This window comes from Ammospiza nelsoni, chromosome Z (assembly GCF_027579445.1).
Source record: "Ammospiza nelsoni isolate bAmmNel1 chromosome Z, bAmmNel1.pri, whole genome shotgun sequence".
Lineage (NCBI taxonomy): Eukaryota > Metazoa > Chordata > Aves > Passeriformes > Passerellidae > Ammospiza > Ammospiza nelsoni.
In genome coordinates, this window is record NC_080669.1 from 75,818,772 (window position 1) to 75,842,290 (window position 23,519).

The 23,519-nt window shown below is 43.3% G+C and overlaps 1 protein-coding gene across 3 annotated transcripts in view; it reads right to left on the reverse strand.

Annotated features, from left to right (window-relative positions):
- The window catches only part of EGFLAM (EGF like, fibronectin type III and laminin G domains), a 76,839-nt gene that overhangs the window by 20,234 nt on the left and 33,086 nt on the right, over window positions 1–23,519 (reverse strand). For all 3 annotated transcript variants that reach the window (XM_059492763.1, XM_059492762.1, XM_059492764.1), the window contains exons 8-14: window positions 11,766–11,881; window positions 11,228–11,522; window positions 8,647–8,747; window positions 7,357–7,457; window positions 6,133–6,277; window positions 4,101–4,290; window positions 334–459 (exon numbers count right to left, since the gene is read on the reverse strand). In XM_059492763.1, the coding sequence (XP_059348746.1) occupies window positions 334–459; window positions 4,101–4,290; window positions 6,133–6,277; window positions 7,357–7,457; window positions 8,647–8,747; window positions 11,228–11,522; window positions 11,766–11,881 (1,074 nt within the window). The remainder of the gene's footprint in view (window positions 1–333; window positions 460–4,100; window positions 4,291–6,132; window positions 6,278–7,356; window positions 7,458–8,646; window positions 8,748–11,227; window positions 11,523–11,765; window positions 11,882–23,519) is intronic.

A 23,519-nucleotide genomic window follows, 5' to 3' on the forward strand; every position in this document is an offset into this window, starting at 1 on the left:
GACACTGGTTTTAGAGGAAGGATTTTTAGGATTAATATGCAGATGTAGAGTGGTACATTATTTTAACTTCTGAATAGGAATTTCAAGATGCTTAAGCACAGTTAGCTTAAATAAGCAAAAAGGTTTGAGAATAACAGATTATGTAGGAGCTGGATGCAGCTCCAAAGCAGTAAGGGAAGGGTTTCAGTACCTGACTTTAAAAAGATAAATTAACAAGTATTCTCTTCTGTCAGTGTAACAGTATGAGACCTCCTCAGATGTCTTTAAGTGGAAAACACATTGAACACTAAATAACACACACAAAGAAACAGAGGAATCCCAGTATCCACTCACCTTCCTCACAATGATGACCCTTAAATCCAAGAGGACAAAGGCAAATGTAAGAGTCTGCTTTGCTTGCAGTGCAGGTGCCACTGTTGATGCAGGCTGCCTCATCACAGATGCCACTGCTGCATTCACCTAAACACAGGAGTCAGAACATCAAGTTATTGGAGAAATTTGTCAAAGAAGATTTATTTGGCTGTTGATTGCTGCTACTAACCAACACAATTTGCTCTTACGCCTAGATTCTTTCCCAATTTGTCAAACGGTGTGTAATTTAGAAAAGGGAACTTGATCATTAATATTTTTTTTTTATATATAAGACCAGCAAGACACCTTATAAATAGCAAAAAGTAGCTCTTAGAAGCAAACCATGATAGAAATAACATTCAATCATTCCTTGGTCTACTTATTGTCTACCAAGGTCTTCTTCTTCTTATTTTCTCATAAGATACAAATTTCTCTGAATTGTTTACATGCACCAAGCTTGGCTTAATTGTAATTATCTTAAATGCTTCTTTGCTCACTATAAATTCATACCATGCTGAGCATGGGAGGTGTTAATCATTATCAACTAATCTTATTAACCAAAATGAGGTTGTCGACCCTCTTGTCCACACTAAAAGGGATCCATATCATCAACATATGGACTTTTTAAGAAGTATCTCTACTATGCTGGCGCATCAACTTAAATAACAAGAAGGTTTTTTCTTCTTGCTGGATTTTAGCTGAAATCGTTGTAGAACAAATAAATTCTCATTTGCTTTTTAAAATGGATATCTATAAAACTGTCAAACTGAAACTACACAACCATCAAATGTACACCTGATTGACATTCTTGTTGAATTTATTTTCTCCTTTAGTTTCTGATCAAATAACTCTCTCCTTGTCAATAGTAACAAGCTGATTACATTATCTGTATACATTAAGAGAGACCAAGTTGTGGTGTACAGTGGTCAGCACACCATTTGGAGGGGCTTAGTGTCTTATAGCAAACTAAGAATTACACATTTATTTTGAGGGACATTGAAGTATCACCTCTGAGATGACAAAGGTTTCATGAGGCAATTCTGGCAATAAACACTGGGGAAGTGTTTTGCAACTTGAAGTGATTAAAAGAAGTCTTAAAAAATTATTGCACTTTTGTTTTTGTTTAAACACAGCACTCTGATTGCAAGGACAGTTTCAAGAGCAGGTCTTTACACATCTTCAGTAAGGCACTGGTGTTTGTACAGCACCAGCTTTACAGTTTGAATTCCACAAACAAAAATGCAGATATAAATGGTGGATGTGCTGGTCCAATCACTCTGCTCTCCACAGTGGAAAACAACCTTTTCTAACTAACTCAGGGCAGAAGCAGAAACAACTCACAGGTCATTTGGTACCACTCCCTGATAGACCAGACTTATCTCCTATTGCTCATCTACAAATCTCCTACCAGGACCACTTTTCATTGTAGGGAGGGCAGGTCTGAGTACAGCAGCCATGACACAGGACTCCAGGGCTCACCTGAGGAGCACAGACAAAACATTAAAGTACCCCAGCAGGGAAAAAATGCTCCTTTTCCATGGAAGGGGACAGGTCTATCTGCCCCATGCCTAGCCATGGGATCAGGGTGCTGGCTGTGCTCATTGAGCTGTCTTGCACTGTAATGGCCACAAGTGAACCAAGGCAGGACAGGTATCTTGTCCCTCAGATCCCTTATACACTCACCAACTATCATGACCCTGACAGAATAGCACTAGCCCTGTTTTACAGGCAAGGAAACAGAGCCAAGACGTGTAAACAAGGATCTCTATGCATCAAGTGTGTGATCTCTGTGCATCAATGCTCTTCTTTGCTACCTCTGCTCCAGAGTTAATGCTGACAGTGTGTTCAAACAGATCAGAGTTAAACAAAGTCTTTGAGAAACAGAAAAGAACAAGGAAGACAACAGCAACAGGACCAGTCATGGGACCCCTGATTTGAGAAACAGCTTGAACTGGAGTAGTCTTGATGTTTAAAGACAATGCTCTCCCAATGTCCCAGTGGCTTTTCACAGCCTTTGGGCCAGCATAGGTGACTATGCTGATGAGGCAAATCACAAGTGTGGTGGCTGCATTTGCTTCGCTCCAATGGCAGATGAAGAAGGAGAGAAACTGCACCAGGACTCCCACGTCCTGCCATGTCTGCTCCAAAACATGCCCAGTGGTTGGACCATCCTCTGCTGCATCCTCAGCTCACAGTAGGATCTCTGCTGTAGCCAGAAGGGAGAGCAGAGAGATGGATGGACCCCTCTCCTCACCCTCAGTTCTGTGATCCATGTAGCACAGCACTCCCAATTTATATACTGTGCCAACAGAAAAAAATCTCCAAGTGACTGACCTGCAAAAGTCATTTCTAAACCCTAGCAGAGCTTACTAGCAATTTTTTTGAGTTATACTTACATGACCTATTGTTTGCAAGTCTCTTCTGTTACAGTTTCATATAAATGTGTGCAGTGACACAAGGACAGCAAGGCTTTATCAGTCAGTTTCGAGTCACACATAGCAGAGCACAGCATTTATTTTCACTGATGTTGATTGTTAATGCAGTAGTACGTGGAGCATTCATGGATGGGAATGAAGCTAGATGCATCCCAAAAGGCAATAGAGATTAGGGCAAGAGTAGTTCAGCAAGGCTTTCATCTGTCTAAATTCCATAGATTCTCAGTCTATCGTGAAATTACACTCTGATTCCAAAATTTTACTCTTTTCAGCAACTGTTTCTTTGGCCAGTCTGTTCTACCCCTGCATTGCACAGAAGTTTGGCCATGTTATCTAGAGAATACAGCACAATTGTTACAAAGTTTCTCATAAATCATTTCCTTCTTGGGATGTCAGATGCACAGCACAGAAGAGAAGAAAGATGACTTTGTGGCAGAAGCATGGCAGGGAGAGTTCAGTGGTATGGAATCTATTTCTTGCTGCTAGCACTTGCCTTCTGTCTTGGGTTTACCCTTATTCTTATACTGTTTAGACTGGGAGATCACTAAAGCAAGAATTTTGTAGCCCTGCCTTTTTCCAGGTGTCCATTAAAAGGATGAAATAGATGAATAAATAAGACAGGACTAGTTAATTATCTTCCCTACTTCTCCATTTTTTACTCTGTGATGGAAAAATAATTTTATAACAACACTTCATAAAGCTGCTGGAAGTATTTATTTCAAGCTATTTTTAAATCACATCCATGGCTCTGGACAGCAAAACAAAGGATGGTATACAGGAAAGCCTATATGCTTCAGCAGTGGCTGGGTGTAACACAGAAAGCCCTCTGTGACATCCACAGGGCCTCAGAGATCCATGTGTTACTTTGGATAAGTGCAATGATGTCTTTAGGCAAAATGCATTTTGTTGGGCTCGTATTGTTTCAAAGGCAAGCTCAGCATACAGACTATTGATTTCTGAGGACATGACTGTGTCAGTCAGGGGCACAAAGTGGTGCCCTGAGAGCTGCTGGCAGAAATACCGGCGCAGTTGTAATGATATCTGCAACACAGATCCTACTGTTCGCTCTTGAAAATGGGTTTACTATTTGCTGTGCACCGGGTGTCCTCAAAGGGCTTGCTGGTCCAGTGTGATGAACTGTCCTACTACAGACCCAGCAAGAGCAATGTGCAAAGGAACAGAGGAAAGCCAGGCCAAAAGTAGAGACTGCGTCTTCCCCCCCTCAGACCTGGACCATCACTCAATTTGTGCCAACAGGATAAAAAGCAACCCCTGGTTAGTCACTGATTAAAGGCCCCACACCATTACACTCACCAACATCAGCACCACTGAGAGCTTTCCCTAATGGCCAGGGTCTCATGTCAATTGTCTTCCCATTGATGCTGAGGGCCTGCACGCAGCCCTGGAAGCCGCGGTTGGTGCCGGCGGCCCTGACCAGCCAGTACACGCTGGGAGCACCGCCAACGTAGAAGGGAGTCTGGAACGTGATCTTGCTGTACTGGCCCTAGGGGAGAGCAGAGCACAGCACGCTGTGTAACAGGTATAACACAGCAGAAATCATTAAGCTACAGTGCTTTACAGTCCGGTTTTTCCCCCCCATGAAAAACTGTGTCAGGAAATGTTGTTTCATTGGTAATTCCTTCCCATTAGTCAGTCCCTAAATCAGTCCACCATTTGAAACCAAACTTTTTCACCTGCATCCCATCACGATAACACGAACGACTAAAAGCACAATAAAAAAGACTAAAAACCACTGCTTTGAGTGGTCTGTCTTTTGCTGTGATTTCTTCCTTTCTTTCTGCCAAAAAATTGTTTGTCTTCCAAACTGCAAGCCCTGAGGGATAGACCAATGAGATATTGTCTTTTGGACAGAACCCAGCAAGTGTTTGGTATTTAATAATTATGAAATGACAAAAAAGGTAAAAAAACAAAGAAAAGGCAAAAGCCAGTCACAAAAAGTCGCAACTTCAGTGGGGTTCTGCTCACTTTGCAATTGCTAAATGTACTGCCCCTCTCTTTAACAAATCTACAGAAATCTACATATATAAGTTTACTAAAATTGCTACAGTGAAAGAACAAAAAACATCAAAACCAACAGAACCTTTTTGGACCACTGACCCAAACTCCATGCTGCTGTGGCCAAATGAGTCACAATTCCTTCCAAAACTGATCAAAATACGACTTTTGCCTCCTACTCAACAGCTCTTTCAAAACCCCACAGACCTTTAGAAGAAAATAGTTAAAATTCTCAGTTATTTGGGGCCAGGTTTTACCAACCTTTTGACAGCACTGACCTCTAGCCTAAAATCTTTCAGGATTTTTCACCCCTGCCCTGCCCCCATAGTGCTTATAACAATATATTCTATCACCATAGCCTGGATTTGGCCAGGCTAAATAAGCTGAGTTTATTGAGTCTGCAGGTGTTCACTTGCACAGTACACTGCAGAAGCTGTGTACACATCTCTCCTGATCACATCTGCCCTTTGCATAGCCTCATAGCATTGGTAACAGCAACACATGACACACTGAAATTCTTTCCTCTGTCACTGCCAGCTGATGAGAACTCAATACACTGCAATTTTTTCTCTTCAGTGCCTGCACATAAAAGTGGAAAGTAATAAGACATCTGAAACTGCTTTCTTTCAGGGCTAGGGATGGCATGTTAATAGTGGCTATCAAAGGAAAGACATCTGAAACAATTTGAAATTGCCTTTTCTTCCAGTGCCTTAATTTTGTTTTCTAGCCCAGCAACAGATGAGCAAGTCAAAGCATCTTCCTGCATTATATTTTATCTTGTCAGCCTTGTATGAACTTGCTGGTGTTACTATAAGATAAGAATGTCTATCTCCATTACTATGCTTAAATCATTGTCCAGAATATGCATGTAATTATACCTCTGTACACAAATCTCGTGTGGGTATATGCATCTTATACATAAATATATACTCATACACACATATGCATCTCATTTTTATGTCTGAGGGAGCAGAGCAGTTCTCTGAGGCTTGAAAAAAAAAACAATCAGGGACAGCAGCTGAGCAATCTAGTAAACTTCTAATGGCCTGTATTAGAGACTGGCATAGGGTAGATGAAGGGTAGCAGAGCAAACACGGAGCACAAAGGGAAAGAGTGATGGGATTCAGCCCTGAGATATCTATCTCTGTGATTTCTAAATTATGTATTTGGAAGAATAATCTGCACTCTGATCTCAGTTCACTAAATGTCCTAACATCAATAAATAAGACTGTACCTTTTAAATCTGATCAGACTTCTGGTGGCAAGAAAAGAAACATCATCACAACCTTGAGAGACCCCAAGATTGAGCCACAAGTGCAGGATTACCAACCTGAGATTTTCCTGTCACTGGAGCATTGTTGTCCATCCTGAGCCAGCCATTCACCCCATCTCTGAACAATGTGACACTGTGCCAGTTCCCCAGCTTGATTTTGTTTTCACTCGTTATGACTCCAACTCCTGTGCCACAGTTGAACCTGGGATCATGAGATAGAGAGGGCAAGGTGACAATCTTACATTACCCAAATAACCAAAAGTTGGTTTTAGACTCCAAACATTATTTTTGTACTCGGGAATCTCTCTGTTCCACACTGCATATTAGCACAGGAAATTCAGACAGCAAGTCTACATAAGATCTGTTCCAAACTTCATTACCTGTCTTTCAGCGTGGAGAAGATTTTGCATTCTCTGTTCGTACCAAGCGCATTGCTAAGCTTGCCAACAGCTGAAACTCTTTCAGGATGGAGGGTATTACAATCTGAGCTCCTGCTATCACAGTAATTTCTCCTGGGAATTTTTCTAGCTCGCCGGTGAAAGGCAGTGATACATTAATAACTCTGCTAGTCTACTTGAAACTCAGTGCCAATTGACAGGAAGACCTCCAGTAGAGCTGAATGTGCACAAAATGTCCCATTTTCCCTGAATGTCATGCAGTGCAGGTGAACAGAAACACAACTAAGGCACATCACCCACTTTGTTATTCCCCACTTTTAAGGGATTCACCCTCCCAATTTAGGAGGTCCTGGAAATACTCTCTCACTTGCTTCATATCTATCAGACTGCAAGAAACACTCTCCATCTTCATTTAAGAAATCTAAACAAGGTATCATCTAAACAAAACATATAGGATGAAGTTCCTGGCCCCTTGCTGTCACTACATCCTTTGTTTTGCTACATTATCTGCAAGGCATTTTCTGTGAAGCAAAAACATTGACTCAATATACCATCAATGTACCATCAGCTCAGCAAATACAGTGGCTCACTGGCATTTCTGATGACATAGCTATGAGCCCCAGACAAATATCTTAAAGAAAACTGATCATTTTGCCTTTACTCTGAGGTCTGAATAAAAGAACTCAACACGGTGCATGTTCACACACTAAAGAAAGATGAGAGAAAAAAGTATTGAAGTACTCTTAAATGAAATTATACTGTCCATTTGGTGCACTGTATGGGGCAGAAGTCAAAGACACTGGAGATTTTCATCACATGTAGCAGTCCCAGGAGGCAGAAATAGCCCTGTCTCTTTACATCAGATGTGGGATGGAGGTTTTACCTGAACTGGAGGCTACGTCGGATGATTGCCAGTGACATAAAATCACCACGACCATGTTCATTTTCTCCACAGTACAGCAGCAAACCATCCTCGGATTCAGCCTGCAATCATTGCACCAACATAAAAAACCAAAGCCTCACAATTACAGATAAAAGCAAGCAGCATTGGGGGACTTGTCTCCAGAAAAGGGTCATCATTTTTCAGAATGAGTTTTTAACTTGCTGAATCAGAAATTGCTTGATCAGTTTTGAATCCTGCATTTGAAAAACGTAGAAAATCACTGCCTTAATGGCTAAACAATTTAAGACCATCTCTTAAAGTATGATACTATCAGACCAGAAAAGAGCCTGGAAGTATTAAAGACTGTCAGACATATCCCATATGAGACTCCTGAGTAAAATGTCTAGCAAGAATGTCCTAGCAAGCCTGTTAAGTGTTGACACATCAGACTCACTGTGTATGAGTACATACACCCTACTTCACATGTTCCATGAGACTGACACTCCTCAAGCCAAACAGGCTGTGCTGGCAGCATTTCCCCATATGCTCATAGCAGCTGACACAGTGGCTTTTGCAGCCATCCTGCATTTTAAAATGGCAAATTGCCAGGGGAGTGTAAGATCAGCACTGAGGCAACTGATTGCTGCTGCTTTAGTAGCAGTCTCCTTCCCAGATTGTGAGGCTGGGGAGTCTGCTTCATGTGGGGGTACGGATGCATCCAAGAGCTTGGCCACCTTCCCTAGAGGCAGCCCTACATGTTCTGTCCATAGTGAACAGACAGCACTAACACAAGCCAGCGTGGGATGTATCCCTACTTTAGTCCTGCATTTTAAGTAATACAGTATCCTGAATGTATCAGTAGCCCGTGTGGCAGACTTCAGAGGGAGTGTTTTGCTTAGTATGACAGGATCATCATCTCTTGTCCACAAAGATACTGTATACCACTTTCAAAGTCTAATTCACAAAAAATTCTGTGTGTTCTTCAGCCTGTAGCTCATCCACCTGGCTGTAACCTCACTAATGTACATTGCTGCTAGCTGCCACAGCTACCAGTCCCAGGGACTCTCTCACACAGTGCCTATCAACCATGGATGAAAACCCTTCAGCTGCTTACAAACTTAATTCACATTCACTGAGGGTCAAGCCAGATCTCTACAGATGAAGGTTACACACAGGTTCGCCACAATTACACTGAAGCTATGCTGAAGCTAAGTTACTGCTCTATTGTCCACCACATCAGAGTAAATAAATAAAATTTAAAACACCAGTCTGAGAATTCCTTAAACTTACCCTGAATTCAAGAGTAATTTGAAATGTCTGATAGGACTTTTTCAGTGGTTCAAAGGTGATATATGAGTAGCCAAAGAACTGGGGATACTGGATACTAATATCTGAAAAGCAAAGAGGGAAGCATGTTATTTAGCAGTTCTCTTCTGAATAAAAATCAATATACACATTTAGTACTAGATAACATGAGATGGCAATGAAAGGCAGAGTTCCTCCAGAGACAACCATTAGGCAGTAGCAGTCAACAATCAGTTAACCTACTGCCTTGTCCTCCCACCATTTTTTACAGCTAATTCCTTTATTCCCAAGGGCCTGGTGAACTTGAAAAGAAACAGGATACCAAGGGCCAAATAATGCTCAATAGTTTAATCAGAGAATTCAGAGGAAATTTTGGCAGGTTTTCATCCTTGTTGTAGAAGAAAGACCACATCAACTTTATATTTATCTTCTTTTAAGGACTGATTTAAGAAAGAGAGGACAAAGCAATTTTCTGTTCTGCAGGATTACAAAAACACACACATGGGAAATATGGCCAGACTCTAGGCAGCATTAGTCACTGCTACTCCGTAGATGCTGCATCCAGCATCTGGAGAATCACTGGATGTCTCATAACAGCCCAGCAGCTTCCAGCACTTCTCTCAAGTCAGCTCAGGGCAGAAGCTAAAAGGAGTGATGGGGAAAAAAGAGTCCTTGCAGCCATCTTTCCATCCCTGGCTGCAACAGTGGCTCTTTTAACTGCTCTTGTCAAATGGCATTATTAACCTTCACCCTTTGCTGTCTTGTGTTAAATCCTGACACCAAGAGAAAATGAAAATTAGAGATGTCTTACTGCTAGCCACTGTCAGCTGTAAAATTACCTTTGAAGCCTATTTTCCTAAGAAGCACTGAGGAGAGACAGTTTCAGGCCTGAGCTTTTATATGGACAGAGGTTTTAAGTCTAATGAGGAAGGAAGGATGTGGATTCCTATTCCTCTTTGCTATTTAAATACTGAGTTTTCTTACTCAGTTTTTGAATCTGGGTAGAGTTCTCTCAGCGTTTTTGCTTGCAAGGCATACATTTTAGGCTGATTTGAAGGGAATTGGTGCTATAAACCTGAATGCAACCTCAGCAGAGAACAATTATCTCATGTCCTGATCACAAGCAGAACTGACTGGACCAGAGTACCAGGCAGCTGTTGAATGTGAAGAAAAGCCTCTTTCCATCAGACTAATACATTATTTAACAATACTGTCTGCTGAAGACAAACTCAGTACAAAGGAGCATTGGCACATGATGTTTACTCTGGAATAACACCCTCCCCTGTGAAAAATAGAGGGTTTGGGCTGGTGTTAATAGACTGCTTTACAAGTTGTATATGGCCTTGTCAGTTCAAATAAATCCTCAACTCTTCATACTTGATCAAGACCTAAAATAATATCTGCAGCTGTTCCATGTGGCTGACTCACATCAAATTGTTTTCAGAAGGAGCTCTCTTTGTTCCAGCACTCCAGTTAAAGATGAAGCACCCTCAGTGTCTGTATCCCTGATGCATGATGCTGTGCAACATGAAAGTCTAACATGACCCTGTAGAAGAAACCTGTATCCCTGCTCTGCTGTATGGCACAATCTTGCCAGATCAGATCAGCATGCAGAGGGATGGGCAGATCAGCTCCCTCTTAGCTGGAGGAACAGCACCTCCATAGCCAATGGGACATTTTCTTTTCATGAGTCCTGGCATTCATCTGAACCCTTGGTCACCAAACCAGAATAAAAATTACTTCAGAGGGAAAAAGTGACCTGCTTAAGGCCTAGTGATGGAGCTAGACTGACTCACCCAGTGATCTGCTCAGTGTTAACCTTGTGAAAGGGTGGGTTTAGGTCTCTAGAGGGAAAGAACAAGAAGGCAGCGAGGGAAGAAGTAGGACAGCCTCCTTCAGCTCAGCAAGTTCTTGCCATGGCTCAGCTGCCCTGAAAAGAGCAATAGGATGGGTGGCAAGTCCTGACTAATGCAAACACTTCCTCACATGCTTTTTGTACTGGGGATGAGATTTTGTTCCTTCCTTGCCCAGTTTGCCTGACATGAGTGCTGCACTGCAGACTTGCAGATCATGGGGAAAGCCTCCTCTGGAGGTATTTTTACAATGGGAGTTTTCTCACATCCCTGCTGTGGGACCAGTATCATCTGGACTACACAGAAAATGGAGGTGATTCAGGGCTTAAGCTGCTGCTAAAATGCAACTGTCAAAGAGGGGCTGAATGTCTTCAGTTTCCATCTGAGGGTGCCATGATTGGATCCTGTCACACCTGGGAGATTAACAGCATATCTGCTCCACCATCCCCTGACTCTAGGTGGGGCAAGGATGATTACCCGCCCCTGTGCATTTTTTACACAGGTTCTGCATTCAGCTTTATTAGGGAATTACTTTTTCCCACCTGAGGAAAAAAAAGCAAATGGGGCAATGCCAGAACTGCAATTTGTGTGTGGGGACCCACAAAGCCCAGCTGGCTGTTCCCAAAGCGCACATTGGCAGGCTCTCTGCAAAGCCACTCCTCGACCCAGGCAAAGAGCAGCCAGCAGCCGTGGGCACCCAGAAAGAAGCCCACCTTCCTGGCAGGCCTCCCCTGCTTTGCCCAGGTTGCAGTGGCAGCGGGAGCCGCCGCGGTCATAGTCGTTGATGCAGAAGCTGTCGGCGGAGCACACGGCCTCGTCGCAGGAGAGCTCGGAGAGCCGTGGCACCGGCGGGGACACTGAGGGCCCCGGACTGGCAGCAGGGACAGCAGTGGGCTCGGAAGTGGTTGTCAGGACCCGTGACAGGAGCCTGGAACTAGACCCTGGAGTGACTTTAGTTTCGACCAGAAATTTTCTGTTGCCTCCTTTAATAGCAGGAAGTGGTCTGAGCTGAAAGGAAGTAGAGAAACACCAATTCAGTAAGGTTAAAATTCTGTGGGGAAACAAAATTAACACATTTTAAGATACAGATCTGAGGCAACAAACTCATCCTCAATGAAGAAAAAGAAGGGACCACATCACTATATCTAAGCACTTAATATCAGATATTAAACTTCTTGACAGGACCAGACACTCTAAAATATTCAGACCATAAAGAAAATAGAAGTGCCAACAACAAATCTTGACATGTACCTCTTCTATATAAATGTCATAGTCTGAATCATCGATATCAAATCCATCACCATCACCAGTCACTGTGTCTGTGATGTACCGATGCCCAAAGCTTCCACTTCCCAACTCCTCAGAGCCTGAAAAGACATAACTGGCATATTCACTTCATATAGTTTTTTCAGTTTGCACACAGCAATTCAGATCTTACCACTGCCCCAATTCACAACACTTAAACCTAAACTGATGCTAATGTTCATGCTGTGCAGACAATGCAAGTGTCAGTCTGGAGAAGGCAGATCCTGTCCAAGTGGTATACACACAGCTTAAAACAAAGTGAAGATGTTAATTCAGTCACTTACTAGGTGATTAAACAAAAAAAGCAGGCAAAGCTCAGTTCTCTCTCTGCAAACTTGACTTGTATTCCTCATTTTTCCAGGACAAAGGTTTCAGACTTTTTTGACTGAATTGTGTTTAAGTCAAGCTTTTCCCTTTTGGAAATACAGTGCCTTACTGGAACAGCAAAAGAGAAAATAAATAGGAAAAGCAAAAGTGATGTGTACGAGTAAGATACACTCTCTTTAGGACTTAATCTACCTCCACTGACTCAAAAACTCCTGACACCGTAATGTCCTGTGTGTATTCTTAGACTATTTTTTAAAACACAATTCAGCACCTTGAAACAAAAAGCAAGCACAAACACCTTTACGCAGAGGGTTGTTGGGCACTGGAACAGGCTCCCCAGGGAAGTGGTCACGGCACCAAGCCTCACAGAGCTCAAGAAGCACTTGGACAATTCTCTCAGGCACATGGTGGGATTATTGGGGCTGTCCTGGGCAGGGCCAGGAGTTGGACTCCATGATCCTTCTTGGTTCCTTCTACCTCAGGATATTCAGTGATTTCTATGGCCATGTGATTTGCAAGTACATAATCTACTTCTGCCACTTCCCAGAGTGCTGAACTGCGCTTTGGAGGACTCTGGGCTGGGAATGGACGGTTTGAACAGTAAGGGGATCCTCATTTCTATTTCACAGAAAGTGTCTGTACTTTTCTGCACTTCACATAGTAAATTCTGCCTAAACAGTGGTTTGTGCTTTTTAACTATTAAAATTCACTAGGTTATGAAGAAATACAGTAAAAGTAACCAAACCATTACAGTTACTTGTCATTGCAGTGAGGCTGAGAACAAATGTCTTTAAACCATTAAAACAACAGACTTATATAACTGCCTTTTCCATACAGTATTTTTCCATCACTTAAAAACAACATAAGCAACCTTTGGTTTACAAAGTCTCTCTACTAAGCTGAGTGTACCTACCTAAATCTTTTTATACTCTCTCCTCCTTTGCTGTGATTGCTACCCAGAATTCCTGGCAGGCAGTTGTGAAATCCAACATATGTGCATCAGAGATGAATGTGTGCCCTGGCTGACTGACTGGCCACACTCCCTATGCTCTGCAGGGGTTACTTATCCATGGGCTTTGCACATTACATCAGCATACAGAAAAATTAGAAACAAATGAGTAGAGATAAGGAGGCATACACACTTGCAACATAGAAAGCATGCTGGACTGGGACAGAATGTGTATAAGTCTCCACTTTAACATGTATACCTAGTCATCTGTAAATAATACATTTTATCTGTACATTAAATAGAAGTATTCAGCACTGAGTTCAACCAAATGAGCCAAGAAGAGAGCTCCCCTCTATGACTGGTAACAAGATGAGGCAAATAGGACAAACTACATCCAGATAATTTCTGCTCCTGACTGTGAATGCACAGGCAAAGGATTAAGTGTTAGGAAATCAGACTGCACATTTATGAACTGGTCCCAGTCGTACAAAAACTGGAATGAATTTCACCATGCTGAAATAAAAATGTAAAAAAACCCTCTTACTCCTAATATTCACCTTTATAATCATTCAGGTTAATCATCATCCAGAACAATTTTACACCAGGCAGGAAGCTAGGGAGACTAAAGCAGAAAAGAGTAGAGTAGAGCAGTGTACAGCAAAGCAGAGTACCGTAGAAAATTATTCAGTTGGAAGGAATCTACAATAATCATCCTGTCAAGCTGCAAGTTCTACCTATCATTGCATCACATCCCCTTCTTTGGTAAACAGTGATTCTGTAAGACATGCATTTCTACAAGAGAGTTCCAGGGTGTAAAGCCACAAATATATGCATTACAAATATGATTTGCAGTTGGATTGGTTTTGCAATGCCTGGTTTTTGTAGCAGGGTGGGGTTAGAGGCTTCTGTAAGAAGCTGCCAGAAGTTTCTTCCATATCCAGCAAAGCCAATCTCTGGTGGCCCCAAAGATGGACATGCTGGCCAATGAGAAATGGTGGCAATGCCTCTGTGATAACATATTTAAGAAGAAATCAAAACAAAGTTTGTGGTGCAGTTTTAATCCCTGACAGAGAAGAGTAGGAGATGAGAATATATGAGAACAACATGTGGACACCAAGGTCAGTGAAGGAGGAGGGGCAGGAGCTGCTCCAGGCCCAGAGCAGAGATTCCTCTGCAGCCCCTGGTGAGGCAGCTGTGCCCCTGCAGGCCCTGCAGGCCCAGGGGGGAGCAGAGATTCCCCTGCAGCCCCTGGTGCAGCCCTGGTGAGGCAGCTGTGCCCCTGCAGCACAGGGAGGTGCACAGGAATGCAGAGATGCCCCTGCAGCCCCTGGAGGAGCCACAGCAGAGCTGCTGGGTGCCTCAGAGGAGCCTGAGGGAGACCTGTGGGAAGAGGGCCCTGCTCCCAGGCTGGAGCAGCCTGTCCCTGAAGGACTGCACCCCACTGAAGAGTGACCCAGTGTTTGAGGGGTGCTGCTGCCCATGGGATGCACTCACACTGCAGTAATCTGCAGGGAGCTGCTGTCCATGAGATGGAGCCATGCTGGAGAAGTTCATGGAGAACTGAATCCCACAGGAGGGACCCCACGGTGCAGCGGGAGTGAGTGACTCCTCTCCCTCAGCAGTGAGAGAAGCCCTGGGTGATGAACTGACCACAGCCCCCATTCCCTCTGTCCTTGCACTGCTGGGGTAGAAGGTAGATGGAAAGACGGAATGGGGTGGGAAAGGTGTTTCTAAAGGTTTTACTTCTCATTATCCTGCTCTGATTTTGATGGTAATAAATTAATTTCATATCTCCAAGTTGAGCTGTTTTGTCTGTGATGGTATTTGATGAGTGATCTCTACAGGTCAACACATGAACCCTTCATTAATTTTTTTCTCCTCTGTCCAGCTGCAGAGAGGAGAGAGAGAGGCTTTGGTGGGGGCCCGGCATCTGGCCCAGGTTAACCCAGTCCTCTTACTGGAGAATGTGGGCAATCATGAAGATTTTCAGATAAGGACAGTAACTGGGAGAAGTAATGGGCAAAACAAGTACTGAAAAGTGTTAAGTATTACAGAGTAGAATGATCATGGGGAATTTTTCTTGTAATGGTGGTGAAGGACAAAGGAGTGAATTTTGTGCAAATTGTTCATTTTTGTTCTGTGTTGTGATAATTTTATTTTGGATGTAATGTTAGGGGTTTTTTTAAGTTCACCACAAAAGGGATTTATTGGTAATACCATGTACAATATCTTTTTACTATTACATACAATGTCCTTACTTCTGCCTTGATTTAAATGTAGAAGCTCCCAACAAAGAAAGCCAGCTCCAGTTCACAATTTGCTCCGGGCATTTCTCATTGGCTTTGTTCATTCTCTTGGCTAAGAGCTTTGTATTCTGCTTCCTCCTTGTTCTTTTGAGTGCCCTGCTTCTTCAGAGCAACATGCCTGCACTTATCCTGCAGCACTTGAGTCACTGGATTTTAGGAGCCTTGGTTCTGGGTTTCTTTCCCCCCTTGCTCAGAGGCTCCCTCACAACATACTGGCAAACATCATTCTTCTTAGACAGGTTGGACAGCTTGGGGACTCTGCTGGTCCTCTTAGACAGGGTTGTGTCAGTCATCCCCAGCATGCCCTTTTCACTCTTTTTCACTATGACAGAGTTCAGGACACTCAACTTTGCATCAACAATGCAACTACAAATGGATTTGTGCTTTCTCTCTCCAGTTCCTCTGGGCTGATAGCAGGAATGCTCCTTGCTGAGCAGAAGGCAGACACATCTGTGAGGTAGGACACCTTGCTTCATGGAGAAACTTTTGTCATTGCCACCACTGATCCAGATGACATATCCCTCCCACTCCTCACCAAGGGAATCAGAATGGCTCCGTGGCCATTTGTTTCTCATAAAATGTTCTCAGTTTGCGCCCATTGTCCACTTTAGTGAGCATTTGGCAGCCAGTGGCTGGGAAAGAGATATTCAGTTTCATCATGGTCACACCTTGATGCTGCTGGAAGGGGCAGCACTAACTCAGCTCCCAGCATTCACAACAATTTCCAGCTCACTGAATCACAGCATCACAGAATTAACTAGGTTAGAAAAGATCTTTGAGATAATTAAGTCCCACCTATGACCTAAGACCACCTTATCAACAAAACCATGGCAGTGTGCCACATCCAGTCTTTTTTTAGACATGTGCAGTGATGGTGACTACAGCACCTCCCTGGGCAGATGATTCTAGAGCCCAATCACTCTGGAAGTGAAGAATTTCTTCCTAATGTCTAGCCTAAACTTCCCCTGGTGCAGCAAAATATGTTTACCGCTTGTTGCATCAGTGGTCGGAGAAGAGATTGACCCGCCAGTAACCTAAACCTCTTCTCAGGTAGCTGTAGAGAGTGATAGGGTCTGAGTGATAAGGTCCACTGAGCCCCTTTTTTTTTCCAGGCTAAACAACCCAGCTCACTCAGCCATTCTTCACAGGGTTTGTGTTCCAGACCTTGTTGCCCTCGTCTGGATACATTCGAGCATCTCAACATCCTTCCTAAGGGCCCAGGCCTGGACACAGCACTCAAGGGGTGGCGTCACCAGTGCCACATGCTAGGGGACAATCCCTGCCCTGCTCCTGCTGGCCACACTGTACCTGAGACTGGCCAGGATGCCACTGGCCTTCTTGGCCACCACCTGGGCACACTGAACACTGTTCACAAAGTTCCATTGAAAATACAGGGAAACTAAATTTCCATGCATTTTTAGTAAGCTTTTTGGGATATTCTGATTTGGCTCCCACTTCCATCTCACCTTCTGGGAGTGATTCTGAGAGTTTTTTGTCTCAGCAGTAATCTTTAAATTTTGGAATGAATAAAAATAACCTGGGAAGAAGCCAATGGGGTATCAACTCCGTCTCAGGCATTGTTTGGAAACTCACCATTTCTCCCACACTCCCAATATTTTTATCACATGTTGGAGTGGGTAGAGGGATCAGTTCCCCTCTTCCCAACAAGTCCAAACTTCTCAAGCAACATTATACACTCTGATTAAAAGACATAGCTGAGATTAAAAGACATAGCATAGTCTAAAAACCATGTGCTTTTTCTTCAGAAAGCTTTATTTAATTTTCCAACATTAGTAAAATTTTCAAGAGTCTCTGCCCTTTGTAATTTAGTTAATTCTGTTGCAGGGTGTGATATCATCACCATCAGCTCTGCTTCATCACATGCTAATGCCTTAAAAAAGAGCAGGCCTGAGGGTGATTATCAGAGAGGGTGGCTCCGATCAGTTATCCCCCTCCTCCAAGGTGTGAAGGGAGGTGGCATCAGTGGCATCATGGTCAGGAAGCCCTGCCTCCCTCTCTGCCTCCTCATCTTTTACAGGTGGGCAGAATCCAGTGTTGTGGGGAGGAGTCTGGCTGTGGGGCAAACTCCTCCCCGGGGGTGAGGTCATGTGCAGGGTGGTCCAGCACTGCATCCAGATTGGCATCCAGGCTTCCCTCAAAGATGTTGATTTGCATTCTAAAGCCCTTCAGCTCTGCACAAATAGGTTTCTAGGTTCTGGGCTAGCTGCTTTTGGGCCATCAGTTCTGCCTCAGCCCTGAGGACAAGCTGTTGTTTCAGCTTTCAAGGCAATTGGCACCTTTACCAGCTCCTCAGCAAAAATGTACTTCTCTTTTAGGGTAGCCATTTAAGACCCCCTTATGTTTTTTATCTCTTTTGGGACAGCCATCTTAGACTGACCACATGCTACCTGGCCAGGAGATTTCTTTTCCCCCTTTGCAAAAGTTCCAGTCCTCTCAAGTCCTAGCTGCAGTTTTTGCCAGTTACTTCTCAGAGACAAGCTTTACAAGTTTACAACTGCCATGGTATGAGAGGAAGTGAGTTTTTTTGAGATGCTGTGGTCAAACCAATAGGTGTTCAGATTTGAATATTGGCACCTGGTGTGGCCACTGAGGACATGGATACGCCTCTGAGAACACGGGGGTTAAAAGCAGAGAACTCCCAGGAAAACCTTCTCTTGGTTCTGGTCAGGGAAAGGTTCCGATCTCTCCCCTGCCCGGCTGCTGTGGGTGCATGGGGGAAGGGAAGCCATGGGCCGGGTGAGGTAGGCCGAGGCCTTAGACAGAGAGGGGAGTTGAAGAGGCCCTTGAGGATGGGAGGGTGGAGGAGCACCAAGAAGCATCAGGCAGCCATCCTCCCCCACCAAGAGAGAGAGAGAGCGAGCCTGTGACTGTGCCTGTGCCACCTTGAAATTTGGCAGCACGACCGGCCAAGAAGGAGAAGGGGGGTGAGGGGTGCAGAGAGAAGGTGCCTGGCAGGGCAGCCATGGGAGTTCTGGACAGGCAGAGCCTGAGATTTTTAACCCTTTTCTTGGATGATGGAAACCTTACAAATGCTGATCCTCCTGGAGCTGAATGAGAAGAGAGAGATGAGATAAGAGGAAATGGGCCATGAGAGAAGTGGAGAATAATCTTGGGTGGGAGGAGGTGATGGAGTGGCCTTTGGCTGGACTTTTCTTGTATAGCCATGGACAGAACCATTTTTCCTGTGACACAGAGACTGCATATAGGGGGAAGCAGTGGCTCAGAGCCAAGAGAGTGCAGTGATGTCATGTGAAGGAGAGCGTGAACAGACAACAGGTGAACAGAGTAGTTGATGCCCTCGATCTTCAGTGGAGGAGAAGATCTCTGTTCTTGAGACCTCTCAGCCCCAGAGAGTGAAATTTGGGGAAGACAGGTGTCCAAAAAGTGAGAGATTGTGCTTTTTTTTGGAGTGCTGTGTCCAGGTCTGGGCCCTTAGGAAGGATGCTGAGATGCTCGAATGCATCCAGAGGAGGGCAACAAGGCCTGGACAAAGCACCCTTAAAAAGAAAACCCTAGAAGCAGCTCTAGTCCATGTGCAGTGGTGAGAGCACTGAGCATAGAAAGAAGATGTCATGATAGCAAATGATCTCCAGGCAGTGCCATGTGTGACAGGAAACACAAGACATCTCAACTGTCTTTCCAGGGGAAGCCTGTGGCGCAAGAGAGACTCCTCACTCCTTGATGAACTGAGAATTGATTACCTAAAGAGTAGTGATAGACTGAGAGTTGGTGATCTGAAGGAGAGATGTATTGGAAATTTGGTGGGGGGGAGGAGGAGTGTTTTTAGAAAGTTTTCATTCTTTCTGTGTATTTCTTTTTACATATAGTTGTAGGTTAGTAAAGTTTTCACTTCTGTATTCCTAAGTTAGAGCCTGCTTTACTCTATTCCTAGTCACATCTCACAGCAGACACCAGAGAGAATGTATTTTCATTGGAGCACTGGCATTGCACCAGCATCAAATCATGACAACAAAAACTCCACTTGGAGAGCAATCCAGGTATGCTCTTGACCTTACTGCTGGAGAACATCAGTTTTAACCAAAAAAGTTCTCTCCTTATGCTGCAGCTAGCAGTTATGTCCAAACAATTCTTTGCCTTAACTCAATATCCCTTCCACTCCTCACTGAGGGAATCACCCACGACCTCTGTGGCCATTTGTTTCTCATAAAATGTTCTTAGCTTGCACCCATCACCCATTTCAATGGCTTCTGGCAGCCAGTGGCTGGGAAAGAGATGTGCAGCTTCATCCTGCTCACACCTCGATACCATGGGAAAGGACAGCACTAACTCAGCTCCCAGCATTTGCAGCAATTTCAGCTCCCTGAACACTGTTGCTTTTAAAACAGGTCCATGCTACTGTCACCAAAACCACAGGAAAAACAAAAGCTCTCCAACAACATTTTTTAAGTATTACAAAATTAAGACATTACTTTATTCTTGCCAGGATCTGTAACAGAAATAACTTCATCCACACATTGCCTGGGTTGTGCAGAGAAAATCATTCCATCACACATGGCTCTTTACTAGATTTTTCACATACTTATACAGTCAAAACCAAGAGAAATCCATTGGTTCATTGGTCCTAAGTTACACAGTTCTTAGTATTTGGTTTCCTATTGGTTACTGATCCCTTCGCCTTCAATGCTAATTAAGTCCTCATTCTTGATTCTCTTATTGATCTTTTTCCAGACCAAGTGTCTCTGACACACCAGGGAGGATGATCAGGCATTAATGTTTGTAAATGGTTAATGTTAATTCCTTCTGCATCCTCTGGCAGCTCCCAGTCCATTGAGATGTCAAGCTCATCACGCCCTGCCCAGGGAACAGTCCCTTAAAAAGAAACTTCCATTCCCTTCACCTCAGGGTGAAGACAAACAAAACCCCTGACTGAAGTTAGATAAACGTTTTAGAAGTTGCATCATTTCCAACACTATTACTTATTGCCTTTATATTATGTCTGAAAGTATTTCAGAGCTTATTTTGTTCTTTCAATATATAAAAGTATAATTTGCGTAAGAGCAATGGAAGCCATAAAGATAATTTGGAATCAAGAAGGGGAAACTCACAATGATGTGTCAAGGGAAACAATCTAAACTGTATCCAAACAAGCTGTAATACACAAACTCCATTTGCTGACTTAGAAGTCATAAGCTACAAAATGAACATCTGTTATGGTCAAAATGCTGTCATATTTTATTTTCTTTCCAATCAAATGTTCTATTGGCTTAATGGGATGTAAGTTCAATGAGGATGGCAGGAGTGAAGCAATGCAGAAAATGAAGTATCCATATATTCATATATAGGAAAATGTTAGCTCTGGAATTAATATTCAGATAAATGCACTTGCATGTATGGGTATGATTTTAATGTCATGCCAGTTTCACAGAAATGTAACCCTCCTGATTTGAGTGGTTATCACTAAAATACATTAGTAACCACCAGCATGCAATGAGATGTGCTAGTGTAGAAGAGACTGGCAGTTCTCCAAACAGCAGGTATGCCTCTTTCATCCAGCAGATCAAAATGTTCCATGCTTGGAACAGAAGACCTTGGGACACCAAATGTACCCACTATTTCAAACTGGACCATGGCTCCTTTCACATTATTGAACTGGTACAACATTTAGAGCCTGGAGAGAACAAAGAAGGCATGGCTCATTGTGTCTGGTAGAAAAGACTGCTTTGAGCCCCTTCTTCAAAGACATTCACTATGTAAGTTTGGTGTCACCAGAATTAGTGTGACTTAAGAAGATGTCCTAACATCCACAGGCCTCCAATTTTTCCCCTTCCTGACTCTAGCTATCTGCATTTCAGCCAGCACATGCCACATTGCTCTACCTGCTGATGTGTGAGCAGTTTTGGTAACATGCAATGCACTTGGTAGCAATGCAGCTACTGGGTGCACTCACTCCTGACCATGTCTGGTCTTACACAGGTGAGTATACTGATGAGGTGTCAGACCACTGGCTTCTCAGCTGCTTTGTTCTTCCCTACATTTGGTCATCGCTCACTGGACATAACATGATAGCCACGTGATGAGATGCAATATAACTACAAAACAGGATGCAGAGAAATTAACAGGACTTTTTGTAGATAAACCATGACAGCAGCCCATCTCTTAAGTGCACTGTGTTGGTTTCCTGGAGAGCTCATCTCGTAATGGGTGGTAAATAAGGGACAATTAAGCAAAGTAGTACTCTGCAAATACCAAAACAATGACTGCAGAGATTATAAGCAGGCTATATTTAATTAAATCAATGTTCCAGTGTACAAGGAGATGAAGTCTGAGTAAGACCTTTTACCAGGTCCTATAATCCTGTTTTACAAATAATTGAGGAACTTGCGGGGCTCATGAACTTTAGACATCATCTTTCCAAATAATTAGGGATTAAGTTATACTGAAGAAATCCTTCTCAAAACAAATACAAAGCCACAAAAACTTTTGTTTTGATAATTAGGTTGCCATCATCATTCTGATGAAGAGACCTGAGAGAGTGTAGGAGGTAGAACAGGGGGCACTGTAACACAGACAGATTGAATGAAAGTGTTAACAGACTGACTGGCTTCATCCAGAACGCCACACAGGTCTTAATCCAAAATACATCAGGAACATTTTAAAACACATTTTATGCCTTTCAGTGACTCACAGTGTGACCCTGCATGTCGCTTGGCCTGTCTCTTGCTTTTCGTCACTGTCCCTACAAGTACCAACACTGCTTTTGTAAATTCTCTGGACATGTGTGGGAAACAGTTCTGTAGAAAACCTTCTCCCTTTACTATCTCCAGGACACACCACCACCATTTAAATCAAGGTTTGGGCCCCAGAGACTGGTCCTTTTTTTGTGCCTGAGCCTCAGCTGACACATTCAAGCTCCATGCAGAATATGTAAGCATCTGTGGCAATGCCCTGCTCTGTGTGATCCTGGCAGTGACAGCCAGGAGCAGAGGAAGGGATGTGCCCTGCTTGAGCAGGCACTTCTGTCACGTTTGTTGTGGAGACAAGCAGGAGGTATTTTTAACAGGAGACACTTCCTCTGTTGGTCTGGTAAAGCCCAAGGCTGGTGACCTTGCAGGCACAGTGCAAATCCCATCTGTTTCCCGAGGAGATGAAGGGTATTTAAGCAATGCAGGTGATTACATTTTTGTTTTTGTTTCATTCTTTGAGACAGTTTATTTTGTTGTTTCTAAACTGAGTATGTGCAATCTTTTATTTTCCAGTGAATTGTCCATGCCATTTTGAAAGATTTTATAAAACAAAATCCCAACAACCATGTAGGTGAAACACCCACAATGTGCAACTGTAATTAAGAAAGGCAACAAAAAATTGATTTATTGCATCATTTTCCTCTAGGAAAAAAATTAATGAAACCAAATCACAAATAAATGACAACCCTTGGGGAAACTTGCCCTCTCTTTACTCCCTGAAAATGGAGCAATTAACAAAGCAGGCATTTTTTAGTAGGTAAGGGGGTAACTCCTTATAATCAAGGCCACATGTTCTTTTTTCAAGGACCTTGGGAGGTCTGTCACATTAGGTGAAACTGTCAGCATCCCTTTACTGGAGCAAACCAAGACAATGTTTTCCTACGCTGACCTGAAACAGTGCAGTCAAGAGTACTGCAAATCCATCCCCACTTTAAAAACAAAATGAGTGAACTACCTGTGAGAATGAGATAAACTTCAACAGAAAACATCCCCAAGTAGCATGGACTCATCTCTGCCTCAGCCTGCCTGCAAGAGCTGCAAGAGAATTTGTGCCAGACATCATGGACCCTAAGGGTCCTCTGTGTTTGAGGTAATGTTGGGAATTTGTTAATCAATTAAAATAAACATCAGAAAAGCACTACTTATGTCAAGTCATGCATAAAAAATCCAGCACATACAAGCGTAAATCTGCAAATTTTTAAAATCCAAACACACTAAGGACCTTAGTGCCAGCACCATGTGAGCTAAATGTAATGCAAAGGAGTCAGACATAACTTCTGCCAGCTTTCTAAGATATTTCAGGAATTTCTGAAGAATACATAGGCAGGCCGAAAATAGCATCAAAAATCTGTGGCATGTGGCATGTTTCACTGCTTAGGTAGAAGAAGGAACC